The sequence below is a fragment of the Cloeon dipterum genome, chromosome 1 (assembly GCF_949628265.1).
Source record: "Cloeon dipterum chromosome 1, ieCloDipt1.1, whole genome shotgun sequence".
Taxonomy (NCBI): domain Eukaryota; kingdom Metazoa; phylum Arthropoda; class Insecta; order Ephemeroptera; family Baetidae; genus Cloeon; species Cloeon dipterum.
The window spans coordinates 16,044,042-16,071,300 of NC_088786.1; the positions used below are offsets into that span (position 1 = coordinate 16,044,042).

The 27,259-nt window shown below is 40.1% G+C and overlaps 7 protein-coding genes across 9 annotated transcripts; 3 read left to right on the top strand and 4 right to left on the bottom strand.

The window, feature by feature from the left end:
- Positions 1-74: 74 nt before the first annotated feature.
- Positions 75-5,947, top strand: LOC135948475 (Golgi-associated PDZ and coiled-coil motif-containing protein-like). 2 transcript variants are annotated; one of them, XM_065497774.1, is made up of 9 exons: positions 75-319; positions 839-966; positions 4,121-4,488; positions 4,549-4,807; positions 4,863-4,988; positions 5,044-5,171; positions 5,227-5,294; positions 5,349-5,385; positions 5,443-5,947. In XM_065497774.1, exons 1-9 carry the CDS (start codon positions 232-234, stop codon positions 5,771-5,773), a joined length of 1,533 nt encoding a protein of 510 aa, XP_065353846.1. In that variant the 5' UTR covers positions 75-231; the 3' UTR covers positions 5,774-5,947. The 2 variants fall into 2 exon arrangements, with proteins under 2 accessions (XP_065353846.1, XP_065353845.1); XM_065497773.1 differs by having other exon boundaries at positions 5,227-5,385.
- On the bottom strand, positions 1,077-3,999 carry LOC135948477 (uncharacterized). Its single transcript, XM_065497779.1, has 8 exons — positions 3,505-3,999; positions 3,113-3,313; positions 2,885-3,055; positions 2,175-2,354; positions 1,950-2,121; positions 1,700-1,901; positions 1,244-1,644; positions 1,077-1,189 (listed from the first exon to the last, which is right to left on the bottom strand). The coding sequence occupies exons 1-8, from the start codon at positions 3,616-3,618 to the stop codon at positions 1,134-1,136; spliced, it is 1,497 nt and encodes a 498-aa protein (XP_065353851.1). The 5' UTR covers positions 3,619-3,999; the 3' UTR covers positions 1,077-1,133.
- A 138-nt stretch (positions 5,948-6,085) lies between the features above and the next one.
- GC (gamma-glutamyl carboxylase) lies at positions 6,086-10,673 on the bottom strand. Of its 2 annotated transcripts, none has more exons than XM_065497772.1 (14): positions 10,568-10,673; positions 9,756-9,927; positions 9,563-9,700; positions 8,760-8,951; positions 8,549-8,704; positions 8,277-8,442; positions 8,036-8,218; positions 7,699-7,862; positions 7,535-7,651; positions 7,347-7,480; positions 7,164-7,295; positions 6,775-7,108; positions 6,387-6,630; positions 6,086-6,333 (listed from the first exon to the last, which is right to left on the bottom strand). In XM_065497772.1, the coding sequence occupies exons 3-14, from the start codon at positions 9,609-9,611 to the stop codon at positions 6,165-6,167; spliced, it is 2,040 nt and encodes a 679-aa protein (XP_065353844.1). In that variant the 5' UTR covers positions 9,612-9,700; positions 9,756-9,927; positions 10,568-10,673; the 3' UTR covers positions 6,086-6,164. The 2 variants fall into 2 exon arrangements, with proteins under 2 accessions (XP_065353844.1, XP_065353843.1); XM_065497771.1 differs by having other exon boundaries at positions 10,289-10,572.
- Positions 10,674-10,692: 19 nt separating this feature from the next.
- Positions 10,693-11,921, top strand: Bet3 (blocked early in transport 3). Its single transcript, XM_065497782.1, has 4 exons — positions 10,693-10,869; positions 11,206-11,400; positions 11,464-11,646; positions 11,699-11,921. The coding sequence occupies exons 1-4, from the start codon at positions 10,831-10,833 to the stop codon at positions 11,816-11,818; spliced, it is 537 nt and encodes a 178-aa protein (XP_065353854.1). The 5' UTR covers positions 10,693-10,830; the 3' UTR covers positions 11,819-11,921.
- Positions 11,910-16,807, bottom strand: PGAP1 (GPI inositol-deacylase). Its single transcript, XM_065497769.1, has 15 exons — positions 16,582-16,807; positions 16,367-16,520; positions 16,077-16,300; positions 15,766-16,020; positions 15,454-15,627; positions 15,136-15,395; positions 14,931-15,075; positions 14,521-14,786; positions 14,347-14,466; positions 14,077-14,295; positions 13,794-13,979; positions 13,565-13,727; positions 13,310-13,509; positions 13,150-13,251; positions 11,910-12,785 (listed from the first exon to the last, which is right to left on the bottom strand). The coding sequence occupies exons 1-15, from the start codon at positions 16,717-16,719 to the stop codon at positions 12,536-12,538; spliced, it is 2,856 nt and encodes a 951-aa protein (XP_065353841.1). The 5' UTR covers positions 16,720-16,807; the 3' UTR covers positions 11,910-12,535.
- A 275-nt stretch (positions 16,808-17,082) lies between these two features.
- LOC135947539 (protein saal1) lies at positions 17,083-19,482 on the top strand. Its single transcript, XM_065496494.1, has 7 exons — positions 17,083-17,373; positions 17,632-17,687; positions 17,759-17,941; positions 18,003-18,279; positions 18,339-18,437; positions 18,494-18,652; positions 18,706-19,482. Exons 1-7 carry the CDS (start codon positions 17,193-17,195, stop codon positions 19,146-19,148), a joined length of 1,398 nt encoding a protein of 465 aa, XP_065352566.1. The 5' UTR covers positions 17,083-17,192; the 3' UTR covers positions 19,149-19,482.
- A 2,001-nt stretch (positions 19,483-21,483) lies between these two features.
- On the bottom strand, positions 21,484-22,447 carry LOC135947543 (uncharacterized). The gene is made up of 2 exons (XM_065496505.1): positions 22,287-22,447; positions 21,484-22,096 (listed from the first exon to the last, which is right to left on the bottom strand). Exons 1-2 carry the CDS (start codon positions 22,293-22,295, stop codon positions 21,659-21,661), a joined length of 447 nt encoding a protein of 148 aa, XP_065352577.1. The 5' UTR covers positions 22,296-22,447; the 3' UTR covers positions 21,484-21,658.
- Between the last annotated feature and the right edge of the window lie 4,812 nt (positions 22,448-27,259).

Genomic DNA, 27,259 nt, shown 5'->3' on the forward strand with positions numbered 1-27,259 from the left:
AGTAGTTCCGTTTCAAATTCAGCTTTGACGACTTTCGCGCCAAACAGCGGCAAACCAGGAAACAACTGCGCATCGCTCCTTGTCATCTGTGCATCTCGGTTTTCCTGTCAGTTTGTTAATAATATTTTGGTGGACTAATTTTTGCCGCTTGCGAGTGATCTTCGGCATGTAAAGTAGTTTTAAATATATTTGGTTCGTGCTCGAATCTTGGAAAAGAAACGCAATTCCGAAATGGCTGCTGCGTGCATCAGTTTTCGATGGCTGGAACTGCTGGAAAAAGAGTTCGACAAGGCCTACGTTGACCTGGACGTCACCCTTGGTACGAGATTATGTTTTCCATCCCTTCGAATTTGCTTGAAATGCGGCCTGACTGTTAATTATTTATTTATAATTCGGCCCTCTATGATCGCTTAAATCCTTGAGATGCCAACTCAGTATCACTCCAGCTTGCTTGCAAACTAAGTTAAAATCAGAATTAATTCTATGTATCATAAAGTTATGTAATTTTGCCGAATGAAGTTGAGCTTATTTCCCATCAATTAGGATTCTGGATGTGTTTTTTTAAAGAAAATAAATTATTGGTCTCTAAAGTATATCATAATAATATTTTTATCATCTTGTTCCCCCCATAGGAACACTGAAACCACAAACTAAATAAAAACGGTGTTCCTGATCGTCTCATCATATTAAAATTTAATCGATCGATGGAAATATGTGTATCTATGTAGTGGTGTACTAAGATTTTTTCACGTGGAAGTCATTTTTGCACACTTAACTTTTTAATTTCAAAACAAACTTAATTATTTACTCCTTATATGTACTCATTCTATTTTTACAGCTGTAATGGAGACGGAAGACTCCGAGTGCTTGTACAACGCCAGGCAAAGGATGTCAACATTGAGCTCCTGCTTTGCCCAGTTGACACACAAAGCTCAGACAATTTTTCAAAACAGTGCTAAAGTAGAGGTCAGTGTCTTTCAATATTATTGGTTTTATCAATTATTTCAGGCCTTTAAGTGATGTCTAGTTAAGTTTCTTATCAAATATTGTTAGAGGTTGCAATCAATAATGGTCCATTTGTTATATTATATAATGTACCTCATTCGACTTCTGATTTTAATGTAGTTAATCCATTAATATACATAATCAAAGTCGTGGTCTTTCTGGGATTCGGTGGAATTAGAGAGTCCTGTGCAAATATTTCATTACTTGTCAATTCTCTAGTTTCAATTATTAATCTTACCGTTAGCCGTGCTCTTCTCACTTAGAGAGGTGGTGAGCGCTGAAATGTTCTTGTTTTGCGAGATGATATTTTCCAATTCTTGGAAAATGGCCGAATCCTTTGAAGGTGACCTAGTTTCCAAGACCGACTCGTCGACAAACTTCAGCAATATTGGCTTTAGATCTTCAGCTACTTTGGAAGCTACGCTTTCAGTGTTGAATTCCCTGAAATATTTCAACATTTCGTCTTTTAATACATTCAGGGCTTTGAACATGTTCTTCGCATCCCCAATGATCACATCTTCATTTTTCTTCAAAGAACTTTGCATGGTTTGCTGCTTTTCCAAGAGTTTGTATAAGATGTCTGAGTTCTGCGAGTTGTTTTCATTGTAGGCATTTACCATTCTCTTCGTTTCATTTGTCCTTGAAATAACAGGTATTGTTCAAGCCATTAGTTGAATGTGCAAATTATTCTTACTCATTGTAAAACTTTTCATAGATCAGGATTAAATAGTTTTCAATAGACTTCTCGGTTTGCTCCTCTCGATCCTGGATTCGGCGACAACTTGTTTTGAATTGGTTTTGCACGTCGTGCAGGCTGCTCAGTCTGAAATCGATCTCCCTTCCTATCTGATTAAGTTTTTGAAGAACTCTAGTATCACTGCCGAACGATGGACTTTCTGAAATTTTAGCTAAATTACGCGTGACAAGGTTGCTCAAATCCTCACCTGAAATTTGTGGCGCGTAATGGGGGTGTCGATGGCTGGAGCCATGATGTCCAGTCCTTCTGTTCAATTCCAGGATGCTATTGTGAGTGAGGTTGGTGACCACAGACAACTGCTGAACTTGCTTTTCAATCGACAAAGATTTTCCCCATAGGTCGTAGCCGATCTGTCTCTCCTGTTAAAAAAAATACTATTTTTCCCAATGACAGTGTGCATCACAGTGCATACGTTTGCATCTAGCATTTTCATTTCACTTTTTATCAACTCCTTAATTGTCCTGTGGCCTTCTGCAACATAGCTGAAAAGTCTGCTCTCAAAACTTTTGATTTTCTCCAGGATTTCATTGGCTTTTTTCTCAACTGTCGCCATATCCTTGTTTAGATGTTTTTCATTTGATGCAATCGTACCCTGCAACAATTTGACTCTTATTTAATAAAATTGACCTTATGACATTTCGTTGTGGCAGCGCCTTTTCCCAGGATATCGCAGTGGAAACTAGCACCCACTCCCTGGCAATGCCATTCGCAGGATAATGTTTCCCAGCATATATGCGCCAAATTTTAATACCATTTTTAAATCAATTGATTACGGATTTTAGCTGGCGTTATTTCAAATGCTAATTTTACTAACAAAATTTTGGCTAATACGTGCAGTGAAAATCTACAGTCGTTGATAGTGCTAGTGAGAGTAACGGGCAAGTAGCCGCTAACAGATAATAATAAAATCCTGTGGCTCTACCGCAGGTTTTGCTCTTTGCACTGCACTAAACGTAACGCAAACTGAGCTGCTAAGGAATTCCTTTTTTAGTGTTCCCTTTGAAAATTGCTGCGTAAATTTCGAGCAGCATGCGTGGGAGGGTTTTAATTGGATCATCTCCTTATGTTAAAGAATGACGCATGCACTTAATTTCCCGCACTTGCGTCTCTCAATTAACTTGCCTGCACTTCAGTTGGATATTTCTCAATTTTGCTGGCTAACAAGTTGAACTTCTCGTCCAGCTTGGCCTCCAAGTAGCCCATCTTGCTGAAGATCGTGTCAGAAATGGTCTGCAGCTTTTGGTTTGTCGTTTCTGCATTCATTTCGTCTTTGCCTTGTCGTCTCCCTAAGTTCTTCGGTTGAGAAATAAGGGATTAATCGGCAAGCTATATAACACAGGGACGGCTCACTTCCGACAAAGTATTCAGTCTTGTGTCCAGTGAGGCCTCGATCCTCGACAGGCGCGTTTCGACCGCCTCCAGTCTCCGCGCCAGACCTTCAAGGTCCACCTCCTTGTCCACAGGCTGCTTCTTCAGCTGCGTCCGCCCCCTGAAGGCCTCATCCAATGCTTTCAATCTCTCTTCGATGGATATTAAAATTTGTGGCACCGACTATAATCAAAGAGAATAATTAGCCGGCGGCTGCTTTGATGTGCGGCAAATTTATTAAAAAACACGCAGAAAAAATCTTATCTTTCAAACTCTGAGGGCAAGTTGGACGATTGAACTATGGCCCCTATTTTTCAACGAATTTGACTCGTTTTAAAAATTAAACAGGCGGAAAATCAGTCAATGCGACTCACCTGGTGCGTTACTCCGGGCTCGGGGACGAGGGTGGTCGAAAGGGCGCCGGAGGAGCAGCCTCTGATGGAAAGCAGCAGGGCGACGGGCAGCAGAGCCGCCAGCGTGCGATGCATGGTGCGTGTGGAATTTCACGCCAGTTCCCCGATGAGTGAGAGCTCTCCCTGAGAGATGCGAAGCCGACATTCAGTGGTCCATGAGATAAAGCAGATAACAGCATCCCCACTCTGTGCTTGCCATTCAACAACCGCGGCCCATTCAGCCCGTCGCTTCGGTCGGACGCAGTCTGCCCCCAGATCCAGGCATTTCGCTCTCGATTACGTTGTCAGTGGTTAGGGCTGCCTTCGTTTCTGTTCTGACAGATAAAATCTTTTTTACCGGATTTGCTCCTTTATATAATTAAGTGGCGCGGCTTTTTACCCAGTAGGCTTAGGCAGCTTGGCCTTGGTCGTCCCCCAGCTTGTTGGTTTGATCTCGATTTTGACGCTAAAAGCAAAACTTGTTTTCCGACCTCTTGTTTTATTTATTTGCCTCTCAGCTACACTTTATTTCCATTAAAGCAATTTGCTAAAGTGCACTAGTTGAAGAAGTTTTAAATCGAATAAACGAATGTTGCAGGCAGAACTGGTCCATCTAAGAACAGAACTCGCGCAAGCAAGAGTGAAAAATTCGACTCTCGAGGGCGAATTGCACCGGACCTTGCTGCAGCTACACGCGAAGCAGCTTCACAGGCACAGCGACGTTTTAGAATTAAGTCCAGAAGACACGGCGGCCACGGAAGAGGCCCTGCGAAGAGTGCAGGCCGAGCTGCAGCTGGAAGAACAGGGCAGTGCCAAAAATCACCCAGTGGCGGCGTTGGTCAACGAGACAAATAAACTGCTGGTTGATGAAAACTCTGCTCTTCGCAACTCTTTACTCGCTCTACATTCCGAGGTTTACGGCGCTAGACTAGCTGCAAAGTATTTGGACAAAGAACTAGCCGGCAGGTAATCAAAATGATTGTTATTTCAGTCAAAAGGGGTAGCTCATCCATTTTACCCTTGCAGAATACAGCAGCTGCAGTTACTAGGTCGCGACATGAAGGGAGAAGTCCGCGACAAGTTGTGGCGGCAGCTAGAGGCAGAAATACTTCTGCACAGACACAAAACTGTCATCAGAGCTTGCAGAAGAGGCAGGAATGGCCCCGCGGCCGCACCAGTCGCAAAAGACAAGTCCGCCGCCTGGCACAGCCACTCTGGGGTTGGTGAGCCTCGAAGAGTGTCCATCTCTAGAGAAGCCGACGAAGGCTTGGGAATTTCCATCACGGTAAGTCCAGATTTGCTTTTATTATAAACAATTTTAAACATGAATTTCTCTACAGGGAGGCAGAGAGCATGGTGTGCCTATTTTGATATCGGAATTAGAACCCGAGGGTCCTGCTGCACGGACAGGTGCTCTATACGTTGGTGATGCAATTTTGAGCGTGAACAGCATTAGTTTAAGAGATGTGAGTGATGCTCAGAGTTAAATTCCAGCGACAAACCTTAACGAATTTTATCCAGGTTAGTCATTATGAGGCTGTTGAGATTTTATCTGCGCAAGCTGGAACTGTGAGTCTAGAAGTGCAATATATTGCTTCGGAGGACAGTGATGATGAAAACTCCCTCACTGACTTTGTTGATGGATTTAAGTAAGAAAAGAGTGGTTTTGAGCATTATCCCCTGTAACTCGAATTTTTAAAACAGATTCAGGTTTTTTGACCAAGAAGTTATGATGCCTGGTGAAAAGGTCAATTTCCATTCCCCTAGCAATGGTATTAAAGAAATCGATGAATTTGAAGCAAAAGCCATGATCAATACTCCCACAGCACCTCGAACTCCTGAGAACGTGCTTGGTCGAGACAGGTAAAATCCATTTACACCAATTTCGCATTATTGTATTTTAATCATCGCATACTCTAGTGTGGCTGACAACCTTGAATATTCAGAAGGTGGTTTTGATAGTCCAGCTCAGGAACGATCTAGTCATGAGAGACCTTTGAGTCCCGCTCCCCCCTCAACTTTACCATCACCCCTGCCCAACACGTCCTCACCGCCACTGTCCGGCGCAAGATCTATTTCCCGTCTGTCTTCAGAATCGTCAGCGTCTTTGCTAGTGATGGGCTCACCGGGTCGCGCTGTGCCAGTCAAACCGTCTGAGCCGCCCACACCCACCCATAAGAAGAAAACTAAACACGATAGTGTGGTCGAGGTTACTCCTCATTTGGAGTACGAGTATGGCACTCCTGTGTGATAACTTTGTAATGCCTTTTCTGATCATTTCCCTTGATACCATCAATGCATTTTATCTATGTCTGCTTGTGATTTTAATTTTTCTTGTATAAAGAAAGTTTATTTTTTATTGTGCATCACATTTATTGATAGACATTGAGCAAACTCAATAAAGATTAGTCTTTTAATTGAAGAATTGTTGTGTTCTTTAGTTCGAATTGGTATCTAACATTGTATTTTGACAACCCATGAAGCTCATACTACTTCTAACCTACTCATACACTTGAGCAGGTTGTAAAAATTGGCGCATGCAAAGTGATGCTACAACCTAGTACCATCAGTAAATAATTTCGCAAAATACATAAGTTGGCACATCCTTGTGAACACATAATAGATTTCTACAGTACGATTATTCAAGCCCTTTTCACCCTACGTGGTACTGGAACCCCAAATATTGTATGCAACAATGCGTTCCAAACTAGCTTCAGTGATAATTTCAGGTTTCTGTATCGCAGAGCCATGCTATCATGCAGTCCCAGTACATTCAGGCCTGAATTCGGTACATAGTCTTCATAATTTTCCCTGAAAATTGATCATGAGTAAATCAGGAGTATTAATTTGATAAAAAGTATTACTTAAGATTCTGAGCAGTTTTGTTGATAAACGTATACATGTAGCAGGATGGAGTGTGTGATACAGTTTTCACGTGATGAAAAGCCGAGTCTTTAACATTAGTGTGTTCTCCAGCTTTTAAGTTTGAACGTCTAATGACTTTGCTTTCAGAATTGTGCGTGTTTTGGATAAATTCCACTTCTCCTTCTAATACAGTTAGACTGACGTTTCCAAGTCCATGAGCAATAAAGTTTTCCATTGAAAGCCCTAAAAATTGATTTATTGGTGTAAGAAGAGGATTATCTGGTATTCCCATAGCTTAACAAATTTTGCATCTAAACAAAATCTACAGGACAAATTTTGGTGTGGCATATTTAGAATAAAAAGAATATTAACAGCACTAAATAATACCTGGGAAATCAGCAACAAATAAGACGTCGGTGTGATTCGACCAACTAAAAATGTCTTCTTCTATCTCTGGCAGCTTAATTCTCCAGTATGATAGCTCTGTCAGCAAAGGCATGATCCAGGAGGGCGTTTCAAACGGGGACCATTGAGCTTTTGTCAGATCCACCCTCGGATCATACATCCTTTGCTGAAATCTGCCATTCAACGAGCTCCAAACGTCGAGATGTACTGAAATGTCGGTGATTCCTTGAGTCTGGTAAACATTTCTCTGAACACATTTGGCCCACTGGTGCACCATGTCAACGTGCTTGCTCCAGCGGTCATTTTGAACCCATGCCTGGAGAAAGTTAATGAATTGTTAGGTGAATAACACTGAGCATTTCAATAAGTACCTCTGGATCCAAAAACATCTCCTTCCCAGAAGCGTTATCTACAACCCTGGGAAGGATGAGGATTGTATTCCACGAATGTACCATCATGTCCCAGGAATAGCCGTAAAGACCACTGGTCCAGTTGTTGAATCCCTGGAAACTCAAAAAATAAAGACAAAAAAATTTCAATTTACACACAAGTACCTTGGTAACTGAATGGGAATATGGAAGGACGGCTTGTACAGTGACATGCGTTGCAAGACACGAAAAAACCAAATAGTGCTTCCAAGTCAAAGCTTTTTTGTCACGACTGTAGATTGGCTCCAAAGAACTCGGTGCTAAAATGGGAATACCATTGAATTTAATTGATTCACAGTTCATCTGGCAATTACAATCTTCTGTGCAACTGTCACAGTCATTTCCCACAGTTGTCATGGAGAGCAATTTTCGTGGCCAGCTTGGATTGCAGAAAAGAGGCAGTGTCACCAAGCAGACATACGGGAACATTCCTACAAGTTTTAATTGTTAACTGGAACTAACCCACGAACTTAATCACCTATAGAAAATATCTGAGAATTCATTAAATGAAAAGAAGCGCAGAACAAGAGCGCAGGGGGTCGAGTCTTGTCGAAGAACAACCAAAATGCAATTGTGAGATCAAGAAGGAATCCTCCAACGTGTATTATCCACAGATCAACTTGTGCCGGTGTCATGAACACCCTGAAAACAGCAATTAATATATTTGAGAATTTTTCAATGACATTAGAAAATTTTAAGTACATTACTCAATGTGAAAAGCAGAAAAAGGTCATCAGCACAAGCAAAAAAGGAGCTAAAAACAGCTAAAAAATATATAAAAGTATAAATAGAGTTTACAAAAAACCAAAACTCACCTGAAGGGCTCAAAAACCCAGTGGTTTGCCAGATAAGTCATGGAGTAACCGTTTAACCAATCATAGTCAAACTTCTTCAGTCCGGCCAAAAAGTAGAGCAAGAAAAATTGGTAGCGCAGGATGGCGTAGTTCCAGAGTGGTGCCATTTTCTGTTTCTTAGGCCACAGCCAAGAATCAAGTGAGCTGTGAAAAAATTTCGTAAGTCTTTAAGTTCACCGATGACACGTGATCTAACTCTTACCAGTACAGATTGGCTTGTGAAGGAAGCAACAAAATAGCAAGCAAGCCATAAAGGTAGGAGTGGTTATTCCAAGAGGACTTGTCCAACAGGAAAATGTACCAATAGGTGCTAGCGAAAGCTACACAACTTGTGCGAAAGAAAAATCCCAATGTGATACCAAGTGCTCCTGAAAATCCAGACGTCCGACACACACCAAGTGAGAAGGTAAGATCCACACACCGATAGAGAAGATTGCGACAAAACTACGAAATGAAACACAAAGTTTTACGTACCGAGCCACATCACCATGTATAGCATGATCATGCACTGAAGAGAAGGCTGTGGGAGGAAATTGAAGAGAGGGAAACGGCACTCGAGGGGATCACCCCAGCGAAAGTCTGCAATTGCCAAACCCCGCTCCTCGGGGATGTCAAATACCATTAGCAGTCCTGGAAACGATTGAATAAATGATGACACGCTTTGAGACGTTTCAAATTTAATCACCAAAGAGGCAACGAACAACTCCTAAAGAGGCTGGATCTGTGGGGCGGTAAAGAAGGACGAGGAGACATTTAAAGGAAGCGAGATCACTCGTGTTAAACCCGAATAATTTGGCAAAAGTGCCCTCGTCGCATCTAGTGCTCGATCTCTCCTGGCTGTCGGTCTTGCACCTCTGCTTCTTCTCCTTCATCGCCGCTACAAAATGTAATTTGACAGAGCTGTTGAGCAATATAATCACGTCGCTCTCTCGGCGTCGCCTGTGTTATACTGAATCAATATGTCTTAAGATGAGAGGAGGAACACATGATGCTTATATGTATGCATGAATGTAGCACCCAAGAAACAGTTACCATGGCAACAAACTGAACATCATCCCCTTTTGTGTTTGTGATTTCTCATTTAACACTTCAATAGTTTTATTAATCTGCATTAAATTCAGATGACTGGTTTTTTAGGTCTGACTAGCGTTTAAAATTAATATTAATGAACTTTCGACAGCGTTCAATAATTATTTAAAATTTATTATTAGAACAAAAATATCAATATATATATAATCATTCATTTAATTTTTTAAATTAAAATTGATGCGTGAAATACTTTAATCTGATCTGATTTTATCTGATGACACAAACTGAAAGTTACTAACTTAAATTTCCACGCTTATGCCATCGCTAATGACAAAAAAGATAATAAAAAAAATCAAATGAAAGTACCTACAGCTTTTTATTTAAAGCATACAAAAATCAAAAGGCTTAACTCATGATAATATCAGATTCTCTTAAAGTCACGTAAAAATAAAGACTTACGTCTCTTCAATTTTGACTTGTCTAAGTCACTGACGATGTGCCGGGCCATGGGATATCTTTTGCACCCAAGATTATGAAGGTGAGTAATAAATTCTAAAACGCGGCTTTGTTGTGTACACTCTGATGGGAGTAAATTATCTAAAACAAAATATTAAATTCCAAAATGTCGAGTTGAGTTCATAAGGTGGTATACCCTATCCAACAAATATGCAGGCGCCCATTGCATAATGTCATGAATGACTGTGTCACAGAGGTTATGCACAAGAGATCAGTCGAGACGAGTAAAGGGCACCTTGTTGTGATCTCTGCCATGCATCCTGCACGCTTGACTGACAGTCCGGCCTGACGTCCAAAATTATTGATTCCTGGTGTAACGGAGAAAATAAACTTATGTATATCAGGACTCTAGGGACCAGGTAATTCTAAAATTTCAACAGATCATATGTCAATTTGATGAAAATTAGATATTATTTTGGCTGTGTCAGTCATTTTTTTCATTTGTAGTGAGTGGATTTAATAAAATGTGCTTTTACTTAATTTAAGGGTGATAAAATCTGAATTTAAAAAGCTTATATATGCATTAATGAGGTGTCTATATATATGTATACATATAGGTATATAAACACCATTGATTTACAATCTAATATATAAATGATTTTGCTGTCCCGTGCATGTTTTGTATTTTTTGTGCTCCACATAATTAATATTATATTATTATGTATGTACTTTGCGTCAGCTGACAAGTCGTCGTCTCGTCAGTCTGCGGTCTTTCGTCCCGGATTCCACTGCAGGTGGGCTATATTAGCTTGGTTTTTGTTATGTATGTTTGCCTAACTAGTTATCAGGCGTAGAGGCCGCAGTGTCTGGTCGGCTTTAGAATTTTTGTCAGCTTCTAGGACACAGGGCTGGGACACACTAAAATATAGCTACTCAAGCTTTTGTATAGTCTCAAGCAAAAACCAGAGCAGTAAATAAAGCCACCTTTATCAATACATAAATATATACCCGAGCGAGGAGCCAGCAGTGACACCGACTGTGGACTCAGTACTGTACACCTGACACTGACAAAAGTGACAAGTTGACAACACAAGAAGCAGCCGCACCAGCTGGCAAGCTGTTTTGTATCTGACACGCCCATTACCGTGCCTACCGTGGAGAGTTTAGATTGATGAACGAGCTGCTGAAGTTAATTTGCTAACATTCCAATTTTCCTTCTAGAAGGAAGGGTTTCAGCTTTCCCGATTGTGAAGAGGACCGTGTAAACTAATATGTCCCGTCAAACGAGTCGTTTGGATGCCAAGAAAGTGGTAAATATCTACATTACATACATATCATACGCACTGTTTTGCTCTGTAAATTTTCATTGCTTTAAAATGTCACTTTAGACTTAGCCACATCTTCATTCAAAGCATATTCAATTCCCAATCTTTGGAAAACTTCAAAACCATTTTGATTTCAAATACACATGCCCATAATATTATGATATACATACAGCACTGATCAATCATAATAATCTTCTATGTATCATATTAATACAAAATAAACATAGAACTTGAACGAGTTTTGAGTTTAATGATATTTTGCAAATCTGTACTAATCATTTACGTATAAAACGTATGAAATAAAAATAATCTCTTTTCCAGAATTCGGAGCTATTTACTTTGACCTACGGTGCTCTGGTTACGCAGCTAATCAAAGATGTAGACAATGTTGATGATGTCAATAAGCAGTTGGAGCGGATGGGATACAACATTGGTGTCAGATTAATTGAAGACTTTCTTGCTCGGTCAGGCTCAGGCAAATGCTATGATTTTCGGGACACATCAGAAAAAATACAGGTATAATATTATTTGTAGTTAAGTTGACACTTAATAAATTCACCATGAAAAATTATTTTCTAGTTGGCCACTCGCATGTACTTGGGCGTCAGCCCTACAATCAGCAACTGGAGTCCTAGTGGAGACGAGTTTTCGCTAGTGATGGACAGTAATCCAATCACAGACTTTGTGGAGCTGCCTGATTCACACATGGGATTGAAGTACTCGAACATGCTTCTCGGCGTAATCCGAGGTTCTTGCGAGATGGTTAGTCTTAGCTACTTTTATTGGTGCTAATTCTACTCCACATTTTGTACAGGTCCAACTTGAAGTTTCATGCTGGTTCGCCCAGGACCAACTAAAAGGGGACAACACCACTGAAATCAGAGTCAAGCTGTTGAGGAAGCTGGAAGACTCTGTGCCTGCAGGAGAAGACTAAATAACCCTTCAAATTTCCATTTGTTATCTTAATTTTGCTCTAGGGATATCACTGAATGTATGTTAAACTTAAATATAATGAAACATAAACATTTTGTAAATAATTTATTTACGTTTATTTAAGTATCCAATACAAAGCCGTCATTACTGTATGCAGCAGTTACTTAGCTGTACTATTTAATTATATAAATAACACGCTATAACTTTAATTATGACCAGAGGTAACCTGCTTTAGGAATGAACACTTTCTATCAAAATTCCTCAGCTTAAAATTTGACAAGGACTGGTTCAAAAACGATTACATACAACAAAACCGCTTAACACACCTTAAAAGTGGGAATCTGAGTCAATGGTTTGACAGCCATTGACTTAATGTTTTTGGCTTTATTAAGTTCAAGAGGCTCATAACTTGTATGGTAGAATATGTGAGGGACTTAAATATTAAAGTTAAAAAGGGCTACAACAAAGAGCGTTTCAAAAGTTCAAGGTCAACAGCCACACTATATAGATAAGAGTGTGTATGGAGGTTAATTTTTGATTCAAATATGTATCTTAGGCAGTTACTGTGTCAAAAGATGGTTTTGTTCCAGCCTATATATTGGTACTAGGAAAAGCAGACTGTCTTGTAGATAAATTTGTAATTGCGTAATATATTGGTTGTTAACAATCCGTTCAGTTCAGTCGCAGTTTTAAAAGAAATTTAACCATTCTCACACATTTAGCTCTGCTTTTCTTTGTCAGCAGGCGGCTCCTCTTCTGTCTCAGCCTTTTCCATGATAGCTGCAGTGGCGGCTGGTGCACTAGGTTCAGGTATTGGCAAAATTTGTTTGGCCATCAACTGCTGCAGGCAGACCATCATGAACGCAGCGACTAGAAATGGGCTCAATCGATAGAGGGAGACAGGAGCAAAGATGAGCCCCAAGGCAGCAACTCCAAAGAGGATTCCACTCATTTCTTGGCCGTGTTTCCTGATCAAACAAAAATTTAGTAACCAAAGTGTTGCGAGATATTTTTTAAAGTGGGAATATAATCTTGGTTGATTGATAGGATATTATATTCTATAAATAAATAAGCGACCAGCATCAGGAGAAACACAAAGGCAAATGTATAGTGTAACCAGCTTGTCTCTGGCTAATTATTGCTGAAAATATAATAAATGGTGACAAGGACAAGTTGCACAGATCTATTTTCAACATGTAGAAAGGAACTGATTTTGAAAGATTGGTTGCGGTATTTCATCTATCAGAAAATCTGGTTGAAACATAAAAAAGATTTTCCACTTTTAAAATGCTCAGAATGATAATGGTTCATCAATTCAATCACAATACTTACAAATATTGACGGGGCATCTGTCGCTGCCACAAGACAGGGGCGCATACACATAGAGCTAAGGCGGCAGCCAATGATGGGTCTGGGCTGAGACGAGTTTCAAATCTGGAAAATAATCCATTTAAATTTAGTGAGCCAGAGAAAAAACATTAAGGCATCTTACGGAAAAGCTCGCGCCCATGCTAGCGCACAAGGTGCGTGCAGACCAGTCGTGACCGCCCACAGCAGCAGCCCAGTGCAGTGGAAGTGAAGTTCAGAGAGGAAAGTTTCAGAACGGCCCCAAATCTCAGTTCGCTGGCCTTTGATTAACCGCAGAGGCACTTTAAGCAGCTCTTCCAAGTATTCTTCATACATTTTGACAACCTGACCAAAACAAAGAGATTAAATTTAATAATTGGAATGATCTGAAAATAGATACCAAGAGAAAGTAGAAACATAACCCAGCAGCGAGGGCAAGGGCCCCGCATGTTGCATACGCCAGCGCAACAAGTAAGAAAGCCACAGCCCATGGCAACTTTGCAAACGTCCCAAGAACCCATTCAGACCAACGGAAGCCGCCAAAGATGGACCTCGAAATGAACCTAGTAGTTTTGATTAGTGTTATAAATGATATCTGATTTTTAATTAAATCAATTTTTCAAAATTACCTGACCAAAATTTTGTTGGCAGTTGTGCCCCAAACAACAACTGCGATCCAAATTGCAAGTCCAAAGACGTACGCAGCAAAAGATGCTACACAGTACAAGATAAGAGGTAGAAAGAACATGTCCAGTCCTTGAGAGTACAGCAAGATCCAATCTGACGAGGGAAAGATTTTGGCAACTGGTCCCAACCTGGAAACGCCGTTTTAAATTTTAATAATTCTAATCATCACACAAAGTTGCCAAAAAATAGTGAAAAGCTGTTAAAAATCAATCAACTTAAAATTACCTTAAAATATGCACAGCGATTTTCAAGATTGGCATGAGAAAGTAGGGTTTTGACCCAGAGGCAATTGCGGAGTGAAATGCTATGCATGTTTGTCCTTCAGCAACACCATTCAGTTGAGCCCTAAGAGCTAAAAGCAAGACTGCAACAAGATAGGCCGGCAACTGAGGTGCGTAGAATCTGACTAACTGGCCCAGGATCATCGCTGGCGATGGCTCAATTCTGAAAAATCCCAAATTATTCGTAAACTTCAATCATAAACATAACTATTACTTGATATTGTAAGTACAAGCAGGGTCGAGCTGCAGCGTTACATGAGCAATTTCAGTTTTTTCGATTCCATTGGGACGGAGTAGGTGCAGTTTGAGCGGGAGACTCTGAGAAACTGATGAGCTGCAAAAATCTCCATTTTTCTCTTATGTCTTTTTAATATGTATTTAAGTTTACGTCACAAAGGCGTGAGAATCTTCTGTACTCCAATCTGTAGCTAGAGTGGCCACTGCGTGATGATTTTGAGCGGCGCAGTTCGCTTCAAATACCAGATTCGCGGCGTGCCAAGCTTTTTCCAAGGTTGGCAATTGCAGCTGATAGTACAGAGCGCCAACCGATGTCACTTCCACGACATCCACAGGGCTTCTTGAATATATCGAGGGAAGTGAGTTCACTTGCAAAATCCTTTCTTGCCTTGAAAACACGTCGATATTGAGTACCACCTGTAAATATGTTAAACCATTGTTATCAGAAATCAAGTGGATTTATTATTCAACTGTTCTTTTTGAACGTTTGGCTTTCTTTTTTGACCTCTGCAAGTCAGGATAATTCATTAGGCATCTTCAAATGTACATAAGATAGTTTACCTCATTGCTGGAGGGAGGAACTCTGACAACCACATGACTAAAACCTTGTTTCTTCAGTGAATGAAGGTTGAATGTGACACTTTTGCGTCGCTTCATGAGGGAAGGTACAAATTTTGTAAAGTTCGACAAATTCATTCCAGTCTCGCTAAAAAAGGGAACAAAAATTGTACTGTCTGTCTCACTATAAGGCTACTGCTTCACTAACCACATGCGGACGTGCTTGTAAACCAAGTCAGCATTACAACCGTAAACCCAATCGCGCCTTTCAATTCCGATAGCTTCAATAGATACAAATTCGTGTTTGAGATCATTTGGCACTATCCTAACCATGATGTACACAGGTTTCTTCAAATGGGTTTCCTTCACTGTGAATTGCCGACGCAAGTATTCTCGCCACTCGCCTTCTTTGTCAAAATCGGCGTTTGACGGGTAGAATGCTGATACTACCCGTTTGCCAAAATTACGCTGAAAATAATTAACAATAATTGTTACTTAGGACACAAAAGAGTTTCCCTTGCATTACATTTAATAGGTGGTAGCTGAAGGCCTCATACATAATCTGTGGGTCATTTGAGAGAAGTTTTGTCTTTGAGTCAACCGAGTCAAACAAAGCTCTAGCAAGTGAGAGCACAAGTTGTTTGCACCACAGAATGCACAGGTGGTCAGCAGACACCCAAACGGCTGGCACAGCTGTACTCTGAAATTATGCAAAATATTAAAAGATTAAAAGCTACTAAATTAATGGCACACTGTGCCTTATTATCATCAGTTAGTATAAACATTAAAATTAAATTTTTTATTCTTGCTATCATATTTAAAAATGAGTTAAAACTACCAATGTCGAAATATTTCCTTGAAGTGTGAGTCCTGATCTAACAAGTAGATCCCTGTGGCCACCGCCGACAGAAACCAACAATCTGTTGGAATCCCCTACTTCCCAGAAAGTGTTGACCTTCTGATAGTAGGAGGCAACATAGGGGTCCAGCATCATCACTGGACTCGCGTGAGGGGTAGCCAAAGTGAGGACAGTGTTGACTGAACCAGGCACAAAAGTGGGCTCCAAGAACACGCCTTTTGCTACCATACCACCCTGCACAGAGAGGGATTATGATATCAATGCTCTTTCAAAATTTGAAGCCCTCTTACCATTGAATGTCCAAAGAGAAGCACTGACTGAGGAACATTTCTGTTTTTCGCGTAGAGCGATAATATTCGGTTGATGCAGATTGATATAAAACGAGTTTGTTCTGATAAAACTCCGCCGAATAGTGCTGAATGCTCTTCATTGAGGTCTGCTGTAAAGAAGTTGAAGTGGAAGGGACTTCGACTGTCCCTGGCCTTGCGAAGAGCGACAGATGCCAAAGAGCGCACTGAAATTAGGATTATATGTATGTTAGATAAATGCGCGAAATCAGCGCAAGAGATTTTTAATTTACCTTGTTTGTACGAGCCACTATTGCCCGGCACGAATAAGACAGGAATGCCATTGAATTGCATGTTCCTGAGTTTTTCGGTGTACTGTCCCTCTCCGTAAGCATAAAGGCCATACTTTGGATACTCTTTAGTGTCGTTCTCAGACAATGCGATTTTCTGCAACATTCAGAAATCAAATGGTTTCAACACGAAATATCACCGGCTCAACGCAACTCACCACATATTGAGGATATTCAAACATGTACGTCATTTCGCATGAGTTTTCCTCATGAGCGGTTAAATAATTGTGAATACCCAGAACAAAAAATGCAAATATTACGCCAGAAAAAGCGACAAATAAGTTAAATGCTGCCATCGCTTGAGCTGTGTTTACTACATCATATGGCTACTAGCATGGCCATAGCCCATGATCGAGCATGAGGAGTGAGGAGTAGACGAGTGCTCATTGTCAGCTCGATCCTTTTACCTCTTACCTCGCACTCGCAGTACCAAGCTTTTGCCAACATGACAAACGCATTCAAATATAAAAATTCTGCTTATAATTCAAGTTGCCTTGACTTTATCAACGATTCTGTTATGTAAATTTTATTGTCTTTTATTTTTTATTTTTTTATTTCAGAAATATACTGATCCGATAATTTTTTCTTGTTATCATTTTACTAATAAGGTTGGCATAGGTGCTTGTCAAGTAATACGAAAATAAACATCATAAACGCTAACAAAATTTGGCGTGCAGCCGTGTTTGCTTTTAGACGCTTTAGACAGAAAAAGATTCATTGGCCGATTTTATTTTATTGATCAGCGAAAATTCTATCTATTCTAAATAACATGGACGAAGAACAGTCGTGGGTTAAGGAGTATACTGAAGCTTCAGATTCAGAAGGAGACGCAGGAGAAACAAAAAATGGAATTGAAGCCGGCGACAACAATTCACCGGCATTGGCATGCAATCCTTCAGTACCTGAAGAAATGGAAGCTGACTTGGAGAAGATTAAAGGGGATATGATCGGTTTGTTACAAACTGAAATTTAGCTTTCATCTCTATCCAAATGATAATGCTATTATTTATTTATGTATTATTTATAATACATAATGCTATTATTTATTTTTTTTCAACTGCGCATCCTTGCGTGGTTCAAAATCTAGCAATTTTTATTGACCATTAATTTGCAAATATAATGAATTGAAATAAAATATTAATGTGTAGCAGAATAAATAATTTGGAAATTTTGCATTAATTGTAAAAATAATAATTGTAACACTTTAGGTGACACCGTTTACACTGAGCGGTGGGTTTTGAAGTGTTTGATGAATATAACGAAGGTGTGTAATACAATATTTTAATTTTTAACGCGCAATTAAATATGTATAGAGAAATTATTGTTGAACTTTAGAAATTCCCGGAGTACTGCAAAGAAGACGAGGAGGTGAAAGAGCTTGATTCTGCATTTGAAGAAGATGTTTGCACGATTTGGGACATGGCTATAGACAAAGACGTGACCAAGTTTTTAATGAAGCACAACATCCTGAATCTCATAGAAGCCATAATTAGCGAATGCAAAAATCCTCGATTGATGGTATACGCTGTGTATGAAAAATACATAAAGCTATCTCTAAAGGTATCTAATTGTTATGCAGGAAATGATGTTGGGGATCATTGGAAATTTGGGCTGCCAATCAGAAGCTCGAAGAGAAATCGCAGCACAAAAGTCGCTCATCGCCATATTAGCAGCAACTTTGGAGTATACTGACGCCCGTTCATTAATTCAACTTGTAAGACTGATCAAAACCTGCTTGTGGGATTTACGAAACTTGGAAGCGGGCGAAATTCCCAAAGATAATTTTTGGGTCGAATCACTAGCTCATCAGAGTTGCAGCGATAGCTTGATGTTCATAATTAAAAGCTCATGTGATGGTAATTATTTTACCTTTTTTTTTCGAACAGTTAAAAATATACGCTTTGGATATTTCCAGAGGACTTGGTGTTTGATGCAATCAAATTATTGGAGACGTTAGTATTTATCAGGCTACCAAAGGAAGGGGAATTTTTAGGAAAATACTTTGCAAATGCTGGTAATTGTCATAAATAATTTGTTTTTGAATGTGAAGATTTAATCTAATACAAGCAGAAGCTGTTGCGTCGCTTTTGGAAGGACTGCGAGAAGTCTCCTCAAGTTCGGAAAAATCTGATTTTGGCGTAATCAACAGGAATGTTGAGGATGTGCTGATAAAGTGGGTCTCGATCCTGTATGGCCTCACACTTTGCGCTAATGGTGAAGCAGCAATAAGTAAGGAAATCAACGTCGCTTTAGATCATCTAACAAAAATTTAACATCTATAGGGGCGCATGCTGAAAGCAATCTAGTTTTCGTCCATCTAATAACTACACATGTCCTGGAAAAGGAGAACTTGAAAGAATGCATCGATGAATACTCTGACTTCATCATGTGCGTCACGACAGTCATGAATCTCCTTCTGCCTACTGATTTCCACGAAGGATGCCTCGCCAGTGCTGTAACCCTGCTGGATAAGGTCCAAGGCGTCGATCACCTGCGCGAAGGCTTGGAGAAGCTGATGGTTTCTGTCGCAGCTGCCGAGGGTGTGCAGGCCAGCATGCTATCCACTTTGTCCCAGTGCCACGCGCCTGAGGTTGAGTTATGTTTCCTAGCGATCTCAAAGCAAGACAGAGCCCTGCTTACCCAGCTGCTGGCAGAGCTCAAGTGCATCAACAAGACTGACAGACTATGCGAGATCGCAAAAAACATTCTCAAAGGTTCGCATTGAACAAACTTGCTGCTGAGAAATTCCCAAATGTGCCATTGGTAAATGAAACGTTTAGTTCTATAACGTGTATTATATAATTTTTATTCTTGTTTTATTTATCACAAATTTTTGAGATTTTCTCTACCTAGTACATTCTTGTTCACCACAATCATAAACTCTCTAAGCTACTCTAATCTACAATAAATACTTAATGCTAGAATTTAAGAGTATTAGCAGGTACTGCAGGATAGTTCAAGTTCGACTTAAACCTACGGGAATGCGTTGTGGGAATAATAGTATGGATAGTGAGGAGCATACTGGTCAGGATAGGGAATGTTGCTGTAGAGTCTGTGCTGCTGATGCTGCGGGAAGTAGAGATGAAACTGGGGCAGGGCGTAGGGCGCCCTCGGGGCCACAGCAGGGTGTTGCGGTGCGCTGATCACAGATGATGCCATGAAGGTTGCTATCACAAGCAGAATGAATGCCAGGGTACGCTGGAACAAGAGGTACGAGTTAAACAAGGAATTAAAACCAACGGAATAAATGAAACTATTAAATTTGACCTGCAATAATCGTTTGAAAAATATTTTTAAAAGGTGTTTTTTCAATTTTTTTATGGAATGTTACCAGTTTGAATGCAGAGTTTAAATGCTTGTAACATCAGGTGAGGATTTTCGATATTTGACTTTAAAAGTAATATTCATCCTTGAAATCAAGAAATGTAGAGTAATTTTACTCACCATTTTCACCTAGCGTCTGTGTTTTCTTGGGCAAATTAACACGTTTCTCTCGTGAAAGGCGCAGCTATCGTGTGTTGTGCGTCGATGTGCAGACTGAACGGGTACACAACTACCGCTTGTGTTGCACTGGGCTTTATATGCGCTCTCGGACGACAGATATAACTGTGCTCCAATAAAAATGATTCCTTCCATGAATAGCCTGCAGGCGAACGCGTCCGTTAATATGACCGGGCGATAACACCACACAATTTGACGAGCAAAAAAGGAATCGCCCCTCTTTAGTTTTGTTCCTGGTCCAGCAAATAGTGGGAGGTAAATTGCCGACCTACAGTGTAATCACCTGTTCGGACCGAGCGCATCTCACGTCATTTTTTTACACACTCTGCTCTCTCGTTCATTAAAGAGGCCAAATATTACGTTATTTGAAAATTTTCAACTTGGCAAAATTGATAATTTATTTTTAATTTATCATTGATTTTTTCTGTAAAAGGTCCTTCCCGCTACTTACTAAATTACGTTTTATAATAAGCTAAATACTGTTGATTTCTGCCAAGTTGTAAACCATCAACCCAACTTTTGGAAATTACCTTGCATTTTCTGAGATGACCCTTTCTCCAAGAGCAGAACTAAAATCAACGTATTTTTTCGCTTATGGAAAATTTAACATTTTTTCAAACAGCTGAGAAATAAAAGAAGCATTTCAATTTTTGCAATCGAACTTTTCAATCAAATTCTCAATGTGAGTTAGTCGCGGAAATTTTCTTCTACCACAATTTTACGGAGCAATCAAATCACTGCAAATGCCGGTTTGATCAAGGGATAAGAAAATGTTACTGTCTTTTGGCCGTTTAAACTCGCACGCGAAAAATTACGAGCCAAGTTGCCTCATACTTGTTAGTTGGAAAACCGCAGAGTAGAATGAGAAACCTTGTTAGCGTGAGCTACAACAGTAAATTTTGCACTATCGATCTCCCTCGTCGTTATTGTGCTTCTGAAGGTATATCGCATAACTGCATTTTATCTATACACGCTCTCGCACTAAGCGTCAGTTATCTATAAAATCGATAAAATCTATTGCATTTGGGCACACATAGTTAGAACGCCATCGCCTTATAATGATAACATGCTGTTACGTGAGATCAACAAATTTATTTTTCATTTTGAATTCATTTCTCCTCTCATGCATTTTATAAGGTAAACGCTACGTACTCCTAATTATAAAAACAGTTAAAAAAATTGGCCTTTTAAAGGATTTTTAGCTTAAAAATTTAATGCTGGAGCTATATTATAGCAGCGTAGAAAGTACGCTTGTTTAACACCCAAAAATGGTTAGTTATTTTTTTACTACTTTTTATGGAAAAATATTTTTGATTTATTGAAAATAAAAAATAATTTAAGTAAACACTTTTAAGACTACATAGCCCACGGTTTTAGGGTTTGGGGCGATATTTTGTGAATAATTTATTTTAAAAATTGATTAAATATTTTAGTATGATAAGTGCGAAATTTTATATAGCGATAACGCAAAAAGGCTACACTTTTTAATTTGCTAAGATTCTAAGTTTGAATTAAATCTGAACCAAAATGCTGGGCAGCGCAGTAATAGAAACACAAAATTTGCGTGAAGGTGTTGTACTTTATTGAATTATGGGCAAATTTCTGTCGTTATCGTGACTCAAGCAAAAATTTGATTTATGAACACATTTTGCAAAACGTCAACGGTGTAACAATCAACAAAACAAAGTGAGCATTACGTGAAATCAGTCGTCAGCAGTCAGTTGCGTTACTTTCTTACTTCTTGTAGAAAGCGGTGTAGGGGTAGGCGGAGTAGGGGTAAGCGGCGTAAGGGTAGGCAGCTCCGTAAGCATAGGTGTTGTAAGGATAAGCAGCGGCAGCAGCGGAAGGGTAGGCGGCGTAGGGGTAGGCACCGTAGTAGCCGACGACGGGGGCTTCCTTCTTCATATCGGCGGCCTTAGCCTCAACCTTGACTTCGACGGGCTTGGCCTCCTCAGCCTTCACCTCAGCGGGGGCGAAGACGCCGTAGTTGTAGGCATAGGGGTAGGTGGTGTAGGCAGAGTAGGCGAGGGGAGCGACAGCAGGCACAACCTTGTTCTCAGCAACGGTGTAGGCGAAGGCACCTCCGACCTGGCCGGATGTGACGTAGGCGGTGTTGACCGCGGGGACAAAGGTAGCGTTGGCGGCAGCAACGGCCAAGAGGAGGACAGCGAACTGGAAATATTGCAAGTGAACATTTAATATTAAAACTTTACCAAAATATTGTTTTGGAGCCGAATTTTCAATGTTAGAGTCAAGAAATAAGACAAAATTTTAGAAAAACTGCTTTTAAAGTGTTCAAAATCATGCAGAGTTTTTTTTTTAGAAAAAAATTGGGGCTATACGAAAATTTGGGTCTACTCACCACCTTCATGATGCTAGAGAGTTGAGGTCGGACTTGCTGTGTGAGCTAGTTTCGAAGTGACAATACGCTCCAGGGACGGGGGTTTTATACCATCCGCGGGGCGGTGGCCCTCACAGCCTCCACTACAGTTTTCACTGCCAAGGTCGACCACATCTCTGGCAGGGTCCAAAATGATGCGAAGAGGCTTTCGCACGCATCTTTTCTCATTGGTCACCGCGAATTTAATAGGCGAGCCCACATTTCGCATGGAAGTGTATCGAGAATCTTCTTTTCCTCTTGAGTAGTTTTCAGCATATAAGGAGTCAAGTGAGATCAAGGCCGGTCTTTCTCAAGGTTTTGCTTAAAATGAAATTCGTCGATGTTCTCAAAGAAAAAACGATCAGACGCGTTCCACTGGCGTCTTTTAATTTGCATGCTGACTTAAGAGAATAAGGAGGAAAGTAGCCACTACCATATAAGGTTAACTTTTCCGAGTACTTCTCGTGTTGCTAATTATATTAATGCAGCGCTTGCTTCGATTCCAATTTATTCCAACCCCGTCTCGTGAAAAACGTGAACAGAACTGGATTTTGAAACTCGCCGGAGCGAGAGCTGAATACGTCCGCTATCAAAGAAGCAAGAAAGAGCTATTTTAAAAGCAGCAGGTTTCATAAATTACAAAAAAAAACCCTGCTAATGAAAGTAATGAAGCTTGACAAATTAAACTACAATTTTGACACAAAATAAAAATGACATTTTACAAGCATAAAGCCGCGCGTCTTTTAAAACTGCTAAATCTGCAACTCTTCGTTTTTCTGCATGTTTAGGAACACCGTCCAGATATATTTAGTTTGTTTTTCACTGTGGAACGAATTACATATTTGTATTTTTTTTTTTTGCAAAAATACGTTCTTGATTTCTTTTAAAATATATACTTAAAAGTCGAACTTTACAATGGTAATATTTTCCGTTGCAGAAATACACTAGCAGTAAAAATTAATTTCTCAAAATAATAATCAAGCCTATGATATTTTAGTAGCTCTCAAGTAGCGTGTGAATATCACGTTAATAATATTTATTTAATATCCTTTTAATCTAACTGCCATAGGCAGTTCACACACAACACGCGTCACGCATGCTGCTCCATCATTTCCCTTCAATTATTCAACATATTGAACGCATTATACGTTGTACAAAAGAAGTCATCGTGCATGCGTGATGAAGCCGCTCTGTATTGCGTGGGGCCGATTTTTTTTGCTCTGCATCCCGCCACAGCAAAGATAATTCGCTCAGATAGCTGCTGTTGCTACTTGAGGTCGAAGACTTTTCGACCGTTGGTGTAGCGTGGCATCACTCTCTCTTCAAGGTCTTCTACTTAGACCAATTTGATTGCCCATTCTGTAGTGGGCTGGGTCACCACACCCTGAGCATGTTTTTCTTGGCGTTGGTCTTTGTTACCAGGCGATGGCGAGTTTGCAAAAACTGCGTTGCCAGTCGAGAATGTGTACTCTAATTTTTACTCTTGCGGCCGTTAAAATTACCGAATAAAAACTTTGTGTTTTCCAAATAGAATCAAATTGAGTAAATTTACAATTTTTTAGTTCCACTACTAAATGAGGCATTCTGAGTTCTGAGAGAATAATGGTGTAAATGTTTTTATAAATGTGAGTACTACGGTATGGTCAAATTATTTTCAAATTCATTTATATAATTTGTTTTTTCTTTCTCAATAAAACACATGGTTGTAATCAAGGTAAATTGCCCAAATATATATAATCTATTTTTTCTGTTGTACAGGTTTTTTTTGGGAGACGTTATTTAATTTTCATCATTCCGATAAACCATGCAAATAAATAAGTACGTTAATAAAGTTTTTTCTTAGCTGACCGAGTGAAACCAAAAATAAAGCATATTAAAATTGTCGTTTATTTTGTCCATTTGAGAAGCACGGGTCTAAACATTAATACATATTTTTCGAACTGCCCACGGCACCGCTTGGGCCCGACACAAAGATTTACAACTACAATTCGCTCGCATTCCTTCTGCATAGCCCCACCCTTGAGAAAATCGACGCTGGGTTGACCTGACACCTGCAGGTATTGCGCAAAATCTCGACCTGAGCGAAACACTCCAAAGGAAAACAAGAGAGGGAGTCGTAGTAGCTGGATCGAAGAAGAAGGCTTTGAGATGCAAAAGGAGCAAGGCGCTGCGAGAGTAAGAGAGAGATTGATATAATGTTTTCCATCATTACGAAAAAGAATAAATCAAACCGAAGGGTAATTTATGCAAAAGGCTGTATTACTGAGTGGTGTTTAGATGTTATCCGGTTCACATGCGTGCTTTTTTGCGAAAATGCATTAATAATCGGCGAGTTTCAAAGAAAAGCAATGCCAATGCCCCGCAACAGGAATGGATCCGAGAGAACTAAGACGCACAACGACCCAAGAGCTGCAAACCCATTATTTTTAATTGAAAAATAAATTGACTTGAATTTTCACTGCCCTGTGAAATTGCTCAGCGCGATTCTGTTTCTGTATCTCAGATCATTCTCCTCTCGCCGCGCCGCATCATTCATCGCAACTAATTCTATAACATAACAAAATGCACATAAAAGCAGTCATGTGTATCCGAGGAGAATTATTTTGCTACCCTCTAATTGGATTTTTCTCTACGTCTAAATAAAATAAGGCAACATATTATGAACAAATCAGAAATATGATGTTATTATTAGGATTACGAAATAATACAATGGCAAATATAATAAAAGTTTTGTTTCTACTTTCTCCTTTTTTACTACTCAATTGATAAATGAGTACAGAAAAAGATCCTAAATCAGCATGAGTTTTTCTTTGAGTCAAGATCAATTCGTCCGACGATCATTCTGCAACGTGTGGTTTGTGGAAGGAAGCTAACGCTCTGCCTCAAGGTGGACAAGCTCTATTGTAGAATTTTACGACGAAGGCTGCAATATAAATATTTTTACCATGAAATGCACATCTTCTTTCTCGTCATTTTACGAGCAATTACTCTCGCAGTGCAGTAGCGTGTTACATTTTTGCGAGATCAGGTAATCGCCGCCTAGTTATCCATGAACAACTGCCTTAGAAAGCACAGAGGCGTGCGACGCAGTCATTAGCATTGAGCGCGCCTGATTGAGAGCTATAAGTGATATTGTTAGATATTGTTTTATTATTAAAATGGGTCCAATAAATCGCACAGCTCGATTTGAGTGCTCTCCAATGGACTCCAGCGAGTTTTATTGGTGCTGTCGATCGCATGATTTGTGGTCTGGTCTGCATTAAAGAGCGAGCGTGTCAAGGGTGAGTGTTTTAATTACAAGTGACATTCTTCTTTACGCCGTGTGCCCACAAATGGGAAATAATAATTTCGAGTGCAAGCCAGCGGTGGCATGTGCAATTAGTTTAGATGCTTTGCTTTAGACGTTTTGCTTTAATTAATTTTCTTTTTTTATATTTCCGATAAGCATTCGCGATAATATTTTAATGGGAACTGTGGAGAAAGAAATTAAATTTCATTCCCATCTTTATCTTTGTTGATCCAAACAAATCGAACAAATCATATATTAAAGTCTTCATATTTCTCGAGTTTAATCATAAAAAATGGAAGCAATGCAGGAGACCGCAGAGATCTCAAGTTTACATCAGCCGCATGCATCAAGATGTTTTTGTATGATTTGCGTCAGACCGAAATTCCACAAGATGCTGGAACTCAACCCTTTGATTTACAGTGGATCCGCTTGGTTTCCTTCCACTCACATTCCTTTAGTCATTCTGAGTCCTCTTGTCTCGTTTTAAATTCTGGTTTCTTGCAAGACCGCGTGCCATAATATCAGGTTGTTATTACGCTAATTTCGAATCAGCTGCATCCACAGTGCCACTGCCGTTTTCAATTTTACGGCAGTTGCAATCTCATTTTATTATAAAAGTTACTGACCAAACACCGACAATTTAATGGCCACTAATGACTAAATTTGAAGCAACATGGAAACTTGCATCGTAAAAGTATGCTCAGATATATCTCAGTGCACATCTCTGGTAATTGCACACAGCAAGTAAAAGAAAAAACCGATCGAGCGGCCGACAAATGCGTTGTCTCAGCGTGGTAAATCAATTTAATTTACAAACATCTTGTCGGCTGCGTCAATCCCTCTTGTATCGCGTCTGCAAAATGATGACGAATTGTTTCGACGCCTGTGTGCAGCGTCGATTATCGTGTTTTGTTCGGCGGCGGAAAATAATTGCCTTGCACAACACTGCTGCCTGTTGGAGCAGCTCATTAGCCGCGGCATTAAAGGGTTGGCAGAGAAGAGTGCCGGGTGGGCGAAATGTCGCATCCTCCCTGCTGCTCGGACGGCCACTCGCCGCGATCGAGTGTCGTAATCGACGCCGCTTTTGCCAACACGTAATAAATGTGGAGCGGCCGCGTGTGCTGTGGCGAGCGACTTAATTTCAGACGCAGCCAAACAACGACTTAATGTGATATTCATGTGAGCTAGCCACCGCCGCCGCCTCGCTCGCATTCGCTGCTGTTGGCCAACCGAGAGTGCACCACTTTTACATTTTATTGGTGAACGGTTTTCGGGTTATCGGGCGAAAAACGGCGCCGCACGGTCGCTCAGGGGAATTTTGGCATGCCGCAGAGACGCTTTTGTCACCTTTGCCGAGAGTTAATTGAGGCATTACCTCAGCCACGCGAAATGGGTTCAAGTGCGCGAATGAAGCATTGCCAAAACGGCAAAAGGTGAATGGAAAATGAGAACGGAATTGCATAATAAAAAGCTGCATTGGATGGGCTTTAAAGCGAGCAGGCATTTTCATTGAAAATCCATGCAAAGTAATTGCACAAGCGCAGCAGTCATCCGAGAGACGACATTTTTCCTTTCCAATTTGCATACTAAAAGGTTTAAATAATATACAAAAAAAAAAAAAACAATCCTGCTCAGCAGCACCGAACACAGCTTGTTTTCACATAAC

Coding starts and splice junctions, on each gene's coding strand:
- Bet3 (XM_065497782.1), top strand. CDS start 10,831: ATGTCCCGTCAAACGAGTCGTTTGGATGCCAAGAAAGTG. Junction 10,870..11,205: donor GTTTGGATGCCAAGAAAGTG/GTAAATATCTAC, acceptor TCTCTTTTCCAG/AATTCGGAGCTATTTACTTT. Junction 11,401..11,463: donor ACACATCAGAAAAAATACAG/GTATAATATTAT, acceptor ATTATTTTCTAG/TTGGCCACTCGCATGTACTT.
- LOC135947539 (XM_065496494.1), top strand. CDS start 17,193: ATGGACGAAGAACAGTCGTGGGTTAAGGAGTATACTGAAGCTTCAGAT. Junction 17,688..17,758: donor GTTTGATGAATATAACGAAG/GTGTGTAATACA, acceptor GTTGAACTTTAG/AAATTCCCGGAGTACTGCAA. Junction 18,653..18,705: donor TAATGGTGAAGCAGCAATAA/GTAAGGAAATCA, acceptor TAACATCTATAG/GGGCGCATGCTGAAAGCAAT.
- PGAP1 (XM_065497769.1), bottom strand. CDS start 16,719: ATGGCAGCATTTAACTTATTTGTCGCTTTTTCTGGCGTAATATTTGCA. Junction 15,396..15,453: donor TCAGCTACCACCTATTAAAT/GTAATGCAAGGG, acceptor AATTATTTTCAG/CGTAATTTTGGCAAACGGGT. Junction 13,510..13,564: donor TATGTTTCTACTTTCTCTTG/GTATCTATTTTC, acceptor TGTTTTGGTCAG/GTTGTCAAAATGTATGAAGA.
- LOC135948477 (XM_065497779.1), bottom strand. CDS start 3,618: ATGCATCGCACGCTGGCGGCTCTGCTGCCCGTCGCCCTGCTGCTTTCC. Junction 2,355..2,884: donor AATATCCAACTGAAGTGCAG/GCAAGTTAATTG, acceptor AAATTGTTGCAG/GGTACGATTGCATCAAATGA. Junction 1,190..1,243: donor TGAGAAGAGCACGGCTAACG/GTAAGATTAATA, acceptor ATATTTGCACAG/GACTCTCTAATTCCACCGAA.
- LOC135948475 (XM_065497773.1), top strand. CDS start 232: ATGGCTGCTGCGTGCATCAGTTTTCGATGGCTGGAACTGCTGGAAAAA. Junction 320..838: donor TGACCTGGACGTCACCCTTG/GTACGAGATTAT, acceptor CTATTTTTACAG/CTGTAATGGAGACGGAAGAC. Junction 4,489..4,548: donor GACAAAGAACTAGCCGGCAG/GTAATCAAAATG, acceptor TTACCCTTGCAG/AATACAGCAGCTGCAGTTAC.
- GC (XM_065497772.1), bottom strand. CDS start 9,611: ATGGCCCGGCACATCGTCAGTGACTTAGACAAGTCAAAATTGAAGAGA. Junction 8,705..8,759: donor AGTTGTTCGTTGCCTCTTTG/GTGATTAAATTT, acceptor AATCGTTTCCAG/GACTGCTAATGGTATTTGAC. Junction 8,219..8,276: donor TCACAAGCCAATCTGTACTG/GTAAGAGTTAGA, acceptor ATTTTTTCACAG/CTCACTTGATTCTTGGCTGT.